This window comes from Monomorium pharaonis, chromosome 5 (genome assembly GCF_013373865.1).
Source record: "Monomorium pharaonis isolate MP-MQ-018 chromosome 5, ASM1337386v2, whole genome shotgun sequence".
NCBI lineage: Eukaryota > Metazoa > Arthropoda > Insecta > Hymenoptera > Formicidae > Monomorium > Monomorium pharaonis.
Genome location: NC_050471.1, coordinates 15,214,485 through 15,227,848, shown reverse-complemented (window position 1 = coordinate 15,227,848; position 13,364 = coordinate 15,214,485). Strand labels below are relative to the sequence as shown.

The following is a 13,364-nucleotide window of genomic DNA, read 5'->3' as shown; positions in this document are numbered from 1 at the left end:
GATAGGAATAAGAAAAGAGATAAAGATAGATAGAAGTGAGCAGGGGGGGGAGATAGAGGGGGTGTTGGTAAAGAAAATATGTCTAGGAGATGATTGGTGGAGGGTGATAGGAGTTTATGTAAATAAAGACCTAGAAGCTAAAATGGAGTCGTTGAAAGGGTGGATGGAAGGGAGAGAGGAGGGAGTGAGGATGATTATAGGAGGAGATTTCAATGTAAGAACGGGTAGAGAGGGGGGAAGATATATGGAAGGTGAGGGGAAGAGAGAATCGAGAGATGTTACGGTAAATAGTGAAGGGAGGAAGTTCTGTAGGTTTATAGGAGAGATGGGATACGCGATTATAAATGGGGATGTGAAGGGGGATGAGAGAGGGGAATGGACGCATGTGGGATGGAAGGGAGGATCGGTAATTGATTACGTGATCGGGGACGAGGAAATGAGAGAAAGGCTGATTAAAATGGAGGTGGAGGATAAAATAGATTCGGATCATCAGCCAGTGTCGGTATGGTTAAAAGGAAGGAGGGAAAAGAGGAGGAACAGAGAAGAAAAAGATAGAGGGAGAGAGAAAGTAGTGTGGTCGGAGGAAGGGAGGAAAAGATTTGCGGAGAAGTATGGGGTTATAAATTCGGGGGACATAGAGGTGGAGGAAGAATGGGGAAGGATGAAAAGGAAGATAGAAGAGGCTATGGAGAACATGGTAAAGAAAAGGGTTGGGGGGGGAGGAAGGGATGGTGGGATGAGGAGTGCAGAGAGGGGAAGAGGAGAGTGAGAAGGGAACTAAGGAGGTGGAAAAGAAAGGGAGGGGATGGGGAGGAGTTCAGGAGGGAAAAAGGGAAATACAAGAGACTATGTGAGGAAAAGAAGGATAAGGAGAGAGAAGAGTGGGAGAAGGAGGTAGCGAGGGCGAGGTCGGAGGGGCAGGTATGGAAGATAGTAAATAAGGAGCGGAAAAAGAGAGGGAGGGTGGATGAGTCAATAGAAATAGAAGAATGGGACGGCTACTTTAGAAAGTTGTTGGGAGGGGTGGAAGAGAGGGTAAGGATGGAATGGGTAGGAGAGAGGGTGGAGGATGAGGAGGAGGAAATAGGTAGGGAAGAGATAAGGAGAGTAGTGAAAGGTTTGAAGGTGGGGAAGGCATCGGGAGAAGATGGGATACCGAATGAGGTGTGGAAATATGGAGGGGAGGAGTTGGAGATTAGTTTGTGGAAATTATGTAATAGGGTATGGAAAGGAGAGGGTTGGCCAGAAGGGTGGAAGGAAGGAATAGTAGTACCTATAGTGAAAAAGGGGGAAGGAGTAAAAGTAGAGGAGTACAGAGGAGTAACGTTATTGCAAACGGCGTATAAGGTGTACACGGCAGTATTGGCAGAAAGGTTAAGGATAGAGTTAGAAGAGAAAAGTATTTTGCCGCCGAGTCAAGCGGGGTTCAGAAGGGGATGGGGTACAGTGGATAATGTGTACGTCCTGAACTATTTGATGAACAGGCAATTAGAGAAGAGGGGGGGGAAATTAATCTTATTATTTGTAGACATGAAGGCGGCTTTTGATTCGGTAGACAGAGAAGTTTTGGTGACAGCAATGAGAAAGAGAGGAGTAAGAGAGGGGCTAGTCAAGAGATGTGGAGAGGTGCTAAAAGAGACAGGAAGTAGGGTGAAGGTAGGAAAAACGGAAGGGAAAAAGTTTTGGACAGAAAGGGGTGTAAGACAGGGGTGCCCGTTAAGTCCTTGCCTGTTTACCTTGCTTTTGGCGGATATAGATGAAAAATTGGAGAAAGGAGGATGGGGGGGAATTGAATTGGGGGGAAAGAAAATATATTCGCTGGCATATGCAGATGATGTGGTGCTAATAGCGAAGGATGAAGAGGGAATGAAAGGGATGATGGGTAAATTGGAGAGTTATCTGGATGGGAAGAAGTTGGAAGTAAATACGGAGAAAACAAAGATTATGAGATGTAAAAGAGGTGGGGGGAGAAGGAAAAAGATAAACTGGAGATGGAAAGGAAAGAAGTTAGAGGAGGTAAATAGGTTTAAATACCTGGGGTACACGTTGCTGGCAAATGGAAAACAGGATGGGCATGTAGAAGAAAGAGTAAAAAAAGGTTCGGCTATTTTAGGACAGATCTGGGGAATAGGGAAAAGGAGGTTTGGAAGAGACTGGGGGAGAAGGCTATGGTTATTTGATAGGTTGGTGTGGTCGGTGGTAAGTTACGGTGTAGAGATTTGGGGATGGAAGAGGAGAATAGGGGTAGAAAGACTGCAGGAGAGATACTTGAGATGGATGTTAGGAGTAGAGAGAAGTGTACCAGGATATATGATAAGAGAAGAATTGCAAAGGGATAGATTGGAGGGAAGAGCGGGAATGAGAGCATGGGGTTACGAAAAGAAGTTAGAAGAGGGAGGAGGGGGAGAGCTGGCAAGGAGATGTTGGATGGAGATAAAGAAGAAAGCGAGGGAAGGCAAGGCGAAATCGGGGTGGGAAGTAGAAAGGATAAATTTCTATAAAGAGAGGGGATGGGAGATGGAGGAGGTGGAGAGGCTAAGGGAGAGAGGGAAGCTAAGAGGAGAGGAGTTGGTAAGGAGAGAGAGGGAAAAGCAAAGAAAGGAAAGATGGGAGGGAATCAAGGATTCAAAATACAATGGGTGGTATTGGCGAGTAAAAGGGGAGGGGATTCCGGAATATTTAAAAAGGAATTGGGAGGAGAAAAGATGGCAAAGGATGGCAAGGTATAGGTTAGGGGGAGTGATGAGGGGGGGGAGATATTGGGAGGAGGAGGAGAGGAGGACATGTAGGTTATGCGGATGGGGGGAGGAGACGTGGGAGCATGTTTGGGAAGAGTGTATAGACTGGGGGGTACAAAAAAGCTGGCAGGAGATGGTGGAGGAATTATTAGGGGAGGAGGGGGAGGGAGAGTGGTGGATGGAGAGGTTAGATAGACTAAGAGAGGACAGGAGGATAGAAGAGGAGGGAGGGGAGAGGGGAGGGGGAGAAAAGAAGGTAGAGCGCGTGTGGATGAATGAACGTAAAGGAAATAGAATGGAAGAAATGTACAGCGGAAGCGGAGGTCCAAGTGTGAATGGCTGTGGAGGTATGAATGCTCTTTCTCTCTCTCAAGCGAGTGTGAATGTGAATGCGAGTAGAGCGGCGGATAATAGTTTAAGAGAGGCGAGGAATTATTGTGAGCGGAGCGGAGGTCCGCTTGTACCCCGCAAGGGATAGCAATAAATATTATTATTATTATTATAAATATTTGCCCTAAATTATTATTTTTAATAATTAATTATTAAAATATAAATATTAAATTAATATTAAATTAATATTTTTTAAATATTATTTTAAATACTTTTTTAAATTTTACATAAATTTTGAATAAACATTAAATAAATATTAGATAAATAATTTTCTTAAACTATTATTTTAAATAAAAAATTAATAATTTTTCAATATTAAATAAACGTTACATAAACGTTTTATAAATATTTTTTTAAATAATTATTTAAAATAAATAATTTATATAAAATAAATGTTTAATAAATATTAAATAAATATTATTTGTACAATAAACGCTAATAATGTAAAAATAATCAAAAATAAATATTTAAAAAACATTTATAAAATATTGCTTGCTGATTGGGTTTATTCGCTAAAATGCCCTAAAATGCAGTGCAAATTTCAAACTCGTGTGCAATCAACAAAAAACATTGTATCGACATGTATTTTTTTTTTAAATTGCTTAGAAAAGAATGAACTTTAAGAATCTGGATTAATATTAACCAGATTTTAACGAGAAACTTGTGAAAAATGATAACAAACTTTTACTTTTTTCAATTAAAAAAAAAAACATGTTTGGTTTTCATGCGATACAAAAGGTTCGCACTTGTTGTACCTTTCGGTGCAACAAGGATATTTTCGGGATCGTATCTGCCCAAGAAGTTGGAACTCGCGGAGGAAGTACTGCGAAGGCCAGGTCCGCAAGTAATGACACTTTCGTCTTTGTATAAAAAGGCATTGTTTATTCTGCATTTACAGATTAGCTTTCATCACGTGCGGTCGTCGGTGATGTCACGTCGTGTTGAATTGCGTGTGGCGATAAGACTCAGAGAGAACTCGATAGTTCGCTTGACGCTTCGTATATGTAGTATAAGATATAATTAAGTCTTAACGTACTGAGGTCTATGTGACCCGAAGTAGTAAGCACACACGTCACACGCGTATTAACGTGAATGATTATTAACTGGTCCCTCTGCCCATCAATTGGCAGTCGTTTATATAGTACACGGAAAGTGTCAGGAAGGGCAAATAGGCCTTCGATATGATTATGGCTGCGCGCATCCAGCGCGCAGGAAATATTCGCGGGCTTAGCAACAGACCGCCAAATTACAATTTTAGCATTTCCACCGGAAATGTGGCGTGATCGTTGCTAAGCTGAGATCGATGGAATTCCGAGTCTTGACCGGTGCGTTGACCGGTGTGATGGCCGGTCAGCCTTGCGCGAGGTGTCACTTGATACCTCGCGCGATAATATGAGATGACACTTCCTCTGAGAGTGTTCAAGACACTCTTTTATTAATCTTAATTATTTTAATATTCTAATATTATATATAATATTATATATTTATAATATATGGTTGGAGTGATTCTCACTCACAACACACTTAACAAATCAAACTTTCGCTTCTCAGGGATTCTCAAAGTAGAGTCTTTGCCCTTTAATTGAAAAAAAGTACATGTAATTTGGATGATTTTTCGTAAAGTTGCATCACTTTGAAGATTGCCTAAAAATCGGTCAAAATTTTTGTCTCGTTTTTTTTTGCCAGTGTGTATGACAGTTATATAAACTGATTATATTTTGAAACTTTCTGTTTATTAAGGTTAGAAAAAGTATTAATTGTCAGTCATAAGTATACTATGAACATAAGTTACTTACACATGTATACCATACAAAAGCTTATTATTATAAAGTATGGGATTCAACTTACATAAAAAACATACATACCTTTGTCAAATGTACATTCACATGAGTGCTGCGATAACATGTTTACATCGTTCGCTGTTTCTTGCTTTGCAGGAACAACGCATTTCAACGATTTTTCTATTCGTTGAGATGGTTCCTTCAATTTTGTGAGGAATTCCACTTTTCAAGTTAGATGTTTACAGACATCTTGTAATTAATTGTATTATTCCTTCTTTGTCCTGCGGTAAATGACCACAAGATACGAGATTGTCCAACTTGTAGTAATTTCTCTCCTTCCACGATATTCCGAGATCACAAAGTTGAGCATGCATATCTGCAAATTTCTGTCTAACAACATTAGAAATATGATTCACTTTCGCTATACTGATTTGTTTTTTTTTTTTTTCAATTTTATCGACAAAACTGAGTGAGCACACATATGTACCGCCTGTTTACGAGCCGGCCTAGTTCCGCCATATTGGCGAGCTGACATCATTATGCCTGTTCTCTTTCTTTTCATCCGTGGATCACTATTGTATGACAAAGATATTTTGCAGAGCGTTTAGTTCAACGCCCTCGCGCTAGCGGATTAATATTAATACATTCTATAAATATATTTCTACTATTCTAGAATATATGGAACACAAATCAAATATTTATGAATATTTAATACTAACAAGGGAAGTGTCTCAAGTGTCCGACGCCAATTTGATTCTCCTTGAAATACGTTGTCAAACACATAAATCTAAGAGACACATATTTTTTTTATTCGCGGCGTTTTATGTTTAGAGGGTGAAACATCCCTTTGAAAAAAAAAACAATTTTTTCTTTTGAAGCGAATATAGTCGGAAGTATAAAAGATATTTTTTTTTTAATAAAATTACGGTTTTAAGAGTACTTTGAATTTGTAAAGAAAAAAAATTAAAAAAAAAATTTGTTTAATGAAATACTCCTACTTTAACAAAGTTTTTTTTCTTTTACAACTTTGAAGTACTCTTGAAATCATACAACTTTTATTACAAAAATTTTTTCCTACCTTTCATACTTTCGACGATATTCGCTTTGAAAGAAAAAAATCGTTTTCCTTCAAAGGGGTGTTTCACTCTTTAAACATAAAACATCGCACATAAAAAAATACGTGTCTCTTAGATTTGTGTGTTTGACAACATATTTCAAGAAGAATCAAATTGGCGTCGGACACTTGTGACACTTCTCTTGTAAGTGGCAATGCTAAAATAAATTACTAAAAATGATTATTTTAATTTTTGTTCGAAATATCATTTTTACTGAATAGTTTTATAGAATCGTGTAATTTTTCTGTATTTTTTTGATTTCATTAAATATATTTTATTGAATATGAAACTATATATTATTAGTTAATTATGTTTTTTATCATCATATTCTCTCATCATTATTAATTTCCGAAAAATGTAAAAGCTTATTTCTAATATTGTTTTTTTATTTAGACAAGGATTAATTCGAGGTGAAATTGAAATTGTCTATCCTATATTTATATGGCTTCTAACGCATATTGACATAGTTCAGAAAAGAGCGTATCTATCAAAATTTCTCGTCAAGGTAAGGTAACAAGGTTATTTCATGAGTACTATATGCGTTGCTAATTATGTAATCATTAGAAAAAGAAATTAAGAGTGGCATAAATTTCTTTAAAAAATATATTCTAATTAGCTCGAAATCCCGTCCGAGTATTTAGGAGATTCGGAAATATCTTTTTTACACGAGCAGTATTTATCTTTCGTCGACAAATTTAAAACAGTTCATAAAGAAAGAGAAATAGGAAAGAAGGTATGCGTTTTTCTTTTTACTTTCAAAGAAAATGTTATAAAATTTATATCAATAATAATCTATAAAATTTTATATAAAAAAATACTGTATATATTGTTTTTATTTATGTAGAATGTTGAAAGTGCTGTTGAACTTGCAACGGATTTACAAGCGATGGCAAAAGAAAAGGAAGTAAGTATATTTCTATAATTTTAGCTACATGACGTATAAAAATATTTTTTGTTACCAATTTGAAAGTAGTCTCTTTCGTATCACTTTTTGCAAAGTCGTCGATTTTAACACTTTAACATTATTACACAGTTTTTGTCATTTAATGATGTAAGTGGTTCAAGTTGTGGTAATACATTTTCTAGCATGATTTTTTCTGCACGTTTGATCATTTTTCATATTTTATCTTTATTATTACACTCGCATGCACGTCATCAATACCACTTACGACACACAGAATTACCAACGCTTCGTCACTTTTGCGACCTAACTTTGGCTAACCTGTCAATTTGTGAGGACTTAAGAATGTACATCCAAAAACCACCTTCGACGCATTGGTAAAAAAAAATACGGTGTGCAACATGGGCGGAGCTTTTTCTTACTTGTGTGGGTGATCGCACGCGCCTTCAGCGACATATAAATATGTATATGACAATGGTCATATGTAGGCAAAGTTAAACTGAACAGAAGAGTTTTATATTATTTTGCCATTTTCGCAATAGTTATTAAAATGCGTATTAGCCCGGTCTATCGCCAAATGCAATCACGCGACGAGATATGGCCGCCTATCGCTCGAGATTACTAGGCGCACGAGAGGAATTATTTACTAAAAGCGGCATTGGTTATACACAAGCAGTGCGTAATACTGGATCCTCCTTTTGAATTTCTTGATATTTTCTAACGGCATAAAATGTCTTATGCATATGTAAGTACATGTATGTACATACTGTTATGTAGTATGTACATAATATTAATTTTATCGCTTAAAGAAGCGATTACACAATTTACTTTCTTTTTGTTAACAAATAACCGATATTTTTATAAATAAAAAATATCAAATGTTAACGGTCGTTATCTTTGCCAGTGAATAAATTAAACAAGTATACTGGTTATTCGACTTTACTGGCCAGATTTATTAATTAGTTAGATATCACTACGTTTCAACTCTTGATTTGGGTCCTTTTTAAGTGTGTAATTTACAATAATGTAAACGCACGCAAATCTTTTTGTGATGTGTCCCAGTACATCATTTAAACCAAAACGCACAATGACGACTTAAGCTACTCAAATGAGCATAGATTATTTTACAGAAACTGATATCAAACTTACAAAAATTTTTTTAAACGTGCGTCTCAAAAATATAGAATTAAATTATAAACTTATTAACTTATAAATTATATATGTAAGTCATGTGACCTGTCCGTTATGATCGAGGTACAATACAACACTGTTGAGAGAATACAAGAAATCTATATGTTACAAATTAACAGAAGGTCGCTGACTTATATGAAAGCTTACGATAATGTATATATGCTAGGAGATACGAAACATATATATTAAGTAATTTTGATTATTTTATCATATATGGCTGTTAAATTCTCCGTGTTATTTTGCAAATTGATTGTATGGTCATATTTCTTAATAAAGAACATCTCTGCTATCTCATGTTTTTTAGTTGACGGTTCTTTGTGCAATATTGTAGGTTTCGACCAATTAAAATCGTGTTTATTCGATATGCGAGTCTATATTAAACATATTAAGTTTAGGTGATAAATTTGATAAAATTGTTATCTTTACAATCTAATAATAAATACGATCGTCAAACTGCCGTTATTGAAATAATTAAAAGTATAGGAAGTAATGCATTTAAGATCTCCGATGATATTGTAAATGAAACTCGTAGTCTTATCTCTGTGTCTCTACACAAGTTTTTAAGTAACAACCGACATACTGCTTTCGTGGATAGATTCATTACTAATGAGTTTATTAAGTGCAAGAAATATTTATGCGAAACGATATTTTTGTTATGAAAACCGATAAAGAACAGGTTTTTTTTTAATTGCTTAGAAAAGAATGAACTTTAAGAATCTGGATTAATATTAGTTAGATTTTAACGAGAAACTTGTAAAAAATGATAACAAACTTTTACTAAAAAAAAAAAAAAAAAAAAAAAAAAAAAACACATGTTTAGTTTTCATGCAATACAAAAGGTTTGCATTAACAAATCAAACTTTCGCATAGGGATTCTCAAAGTAGAGTCTTTGTCCTTTAATAAAAAAAAAGTACATGTAATTTGGATAATTTTTCGCAAAGTTGCACCACTTTGAAGATTGCGAAAAATCGGTAAAATTTTTTGTCTCGTTTTTTTTTGCGCCAGTATATATCCACGTAAACCACAATGAATTTAGCACAATTCTTACACGTTCTACAATTAATACTAGATTCTACGAGTTTTAGCTTTAATGGCAATATTTATGAGCAGATTCATGGTAATCCAATGGGGTCTCCTCTCTCACCCGATATGGTGATGGATGACTTCGAAACCCATTGCTTAGGGTGCGTTCGGGGAGACGCTATTAGCGCTATCGGCATCAGTTTATCTTTGTTCTACTTTTAATGAGTAATGAAGATGGACTGATGCTAGTAGCGCTAATAGCGTCTCCCCGAACGCATCCTTAGAATCATTACAAACCTTTTTGGCGATTTTAGTTATCTTTCTTTTCACCAACGTGGCACAATGATGAAGCTTGACCCGTTAAAATGAAAATTTTTAATGCGAATTTGCTGCGCTGCATCTCGTGTGAAAAAAATCACAGAGAATTTCTGTTACTCGTATCTTATAGCGGGATCTTTTTCTTTTATTTTGAGTGGTTGTTCATTGCTGTACGATTTTTTTTTGACCGAGTTATTGAGATTTTAAGAAAAAAATGGTCATTTTGACTTTTATTGCTTGTTACTCGTGAACAGATCAACGTACAGTGCTCAGCAAAAAAGCATTGGAAAGCAAAAGTTTGCATTTTTGAATGCTGTTATTAATTTTTTCATAGATTTACTTTTTTTAACAACAAATCGCGTTCAAAGATTACGTAAAAAATCGCATATTTTACGGTTTTCATTTAGTTTAATGTACTGTTGTGAAGAAAGATTCAATCACATCGCTAAAGCAAAGTTTTATAGTACAATTACTCCCCAGTAATAAACACTAACGTTCATGGAATAAAACATTTTTATTCCACGTGTTTATCATTCTTGGAATTGCTGAAATTGCTTACAATGTTTTTTTCAACAATTTTTCTACACTCTCTTTTGATCATGTTACAAAGTCAACCTTACATTTTTTTTAAATGACGCTTATCGCCGACGTTAGCGTCATTTATGTACCCAATGTGCACGTGGAAGTGCCGGTCGGATTTTGCACATTGCGCGTGCGTGCGTGCTTGCGTGCGTGCGTGCGTGCGTGCGTGCGTGTGTGTGTGTGTGTGTGTGTGTGTGTGTGTGTGTGTGTGTGTGAAGGCAGGGGACGTGTTATGTGCCTGTTCAATATTGTGTGTTAGGGGAGGACGGAATACCAGGTAGAACACAAGATCACAATAACATCATAATGATGTCATTGTGATTTTATTTGTCACTTATAAGTACATAAAAGGTACTCTTATGACATCATCATGATGTCATCAAGTGACAAATGACATTATTGTGACTTCTGTGTTCTACCTGGGATAGTTTCAGCAATGGGAAAGTTTCGGCATGCGTCATTTTAAGTATTCATAGAGGGAATTTTTGTATTATTTCTATTTGTAAGATTGGTGTAACGTACGCGGAAACATTAAAACTTAAATTGCAATAATTATTTTAAACTGAATCTTAATATTAGAATGCATGAATATTGATTTCTTATTCAATTACTGATGATACCAGGCGGGGGTTGATATCGGAATCAAAATCGATAGAGCATAGGGTTACAATCTGAAACAAAACCTTCCTCCTCCACTAAGAATTAAGCTTGCGTAGAGGAAAAGGTAGAGGGAAATTAAGTATATATAAGGGAATCAAAACGCTTAAGCAGAGTTTTTGTTCAGCTCAGTACAGTTTAGTTTTGATCTTTGTCGGAACTTTTAAATCTTAGTTTACCGAACGAGTTTCTTGATCTGCAGTTAGCCTGTAGCATCACTCAGGTTTTAAACCATAGGGTTTGTTTTGAAATCAGATTTTCGGAATAAAGGTAATTAACTTGATTTCTCTTTCAAGATCATTTTACGTTTCTTTCAAATTCTGTCGCTGCCATTTAAGTGGCAATAGATCACCCGAATCCTGACTCTTCCTCAGGTGTGGCAACAGAGAATTTTAAATTTAAATCTATCTCTAAATATTTAATGCCCAAAAAGGATGGTAAACGTGTGAGAATTAAAAGATTGAGATATCAAATTAATTAAGCAATAATCTCAAATCGCGATCCTCTGATATTAATAACCGAATTAGATAAACTTTTGACCAAATCTTCTGAAAAACCTTCAGAACAAAATAAATATAAACTCAAGAGTTTTGATTTTGAAATTAATTTTCCTCGTTTTATAAATATCAAGAAAACAGATCCTCGCTATCAAATTCAAAAAATTTGTTATCTTTTTGGTGAAGATTAATTTTCTCACAAACTTGTCCATCCCCGGGTAAATTACTTAAATGTATTGACCCAAAACGGACATTAAAATCGGAATGTGACATTGGTATCATCTCGGAGAATCAGTTGAGAGAAATATTAGATCGATTGTGATAGCTATTACTGAAAATAAAACGAACTGAAATTTTTTCAACAAAAAGATAAGATTTCAAAGTGATTTCTATTGTTACTCTATCAATTCAAATATTAATTTAAATTTCTCAAATTTTTTAATACAAATTCACTGTAATGTATGGCTTCTAAATTGTGCTTGGTTGTAAACATAACCTCACATATTTCCAAACAGTAAAATGTTTTTATAAAGTAACCAGGGTGGGCTACATTCAGCATGCCGATTCTATCCCATGCCGAATGTACGAATGTACGAATGCCGAATACCATGTAAATGATTGTCATATTAAATGCCGAGTTACATCCCATACAGCATACTTCATCCTAGGGATGTCCCTGAGATGTCATTTTGGGATATCGTTGGATATCTGTGGACCGTCTGCGATATCCAAAGGATATCCAAGAGATGCACAAATGTCCACCGATTTGACATCCTGTAGATATCTCAAACGATATCCAGAGGATGTCCAAGGGATATCCTGAGTAATATACCCTAGTGAAAAAATTTGTCAGAATTTAAAAAATTTTTTTCAGAATTTCTGATAACTATTCCGATTTTTTATAAAAATTGCAACGTTTCTCGGAAAAACTTTACAAATGAAAAATTTTGATTAATTTAGAAAATTTTTGAATATTTCTAAATATTTTTGAGAGTTTCTAAGAATTGAAAAAAACTTGAACAAAAAATAAAAAATTCTAATTATTTTTACGGTAATCTTGTAAGAAGAAGGATAATAACATGTTTCAGTCAAGTCACAGTCGTACCCGTTAAAGCATGTTTAATCTCTATATCTGAAAAAACGGTCACCTATCCAAGTGTCAACCATCGCCGACGTTGCTTGACTTCGAAGACCGTACGCATCCTAACGCCACGTGATAATCCATGAACACTTCTTGTTTATGCATACATATTTGTTATAGATCATTACAATAAATGTTATAAAAAGGATGAAATATGTATAGTTAATTTATATTTTTATGAATAAATATGATGTTTTAGTTTTTTACTCATTTTTACATATGCGTGCAAAATAGGAGTGAGTCCCAGATGCGCACAGTAATAAACGGACACAGCAAGCTGAGTGAAACGGACACAGTAACAAACGGACACAGACCAAACGGACACAGTAATAAACGGACACAGTGCGAAACGGACACAGTAACAAACGGACACAGTGCGAAACGGACACAGTAACAAACGGACACAGACCAAATGCGCACAGAGCGAAACGGACATAGTGCGAAACGGACACAGACCAAACGCCCACAGAGCGAAACGGACACAGTGCGAAACGGACACAGACCAAATGCGCACAGAGCGAAACGGACACAGTGCGAAACGGACATAGACCAAATGCGCACACTGCACATGCGCACGGACCAAATGCATACACGGAAAGTCGTAAACCCATGTGATACAGTGAATGCTTTGCACGCGCGCGCGCGCGCGCGCGCACACACACACACACACACACACACACACACACACACACACACACACACACACACGGGGGGGTGCAAGGGAGGCCTTCGGCTCCCTTCCCGCACCCACCCCGTCCAAGTCGCTAACCTATGTGGACTTTACTCTGCTTGCAATGTACACTGGAACCCCGCGTTAGCGTACTCCGCGTTAGCGGAAACTATCCCCTCCATATGCACTCGGCCCACATGAGTAGCGTGTGTGGGGGATAGCAATGAGCAATGCAGTCGCGTATTTCACGGAGTGGGAGTGAAACCAAGCAATAGGAGATAACCCCGCGTTAGCGGACTAAAGCCCCGAACAGTCCGCTAACACGGGGTTCCAGTGTACATGGATTGCATTTGGTCCGT

General features: G+C 36.5%; 1 protein-coding gene across 2 annotated transcripts in view; it reads left to right on the top strand.

Annotated features, from left to right (window-relative positions):
• The window catches only part of LOC105839730 (intraflagellar transport protein 81 homolog), a 145,206-nt gene that overhangs the window by 19,648 nt on the left and 112,194 nt on the right, over positions 1-13,364 (top strand). For both annotated transcript variants that reach the window (XM_036286749.1, XM_036286748.1), the window contains exons 3-5: positions 6,418-6,529; positions 6,641-6,757; positions 6,869-6,928. In XM_036286749.1, the coding sequence (XP_036142642.1) occupies positions 6,418-6,529; positions 6,641-6,757; positions 6,869-6,928 (289 nt within the window). The remainder of the gene's footprint in view (positions 1-6,417; positions 6,530-6,640; positions 6,758-6,868; positions 6,929-13,364) is intronic.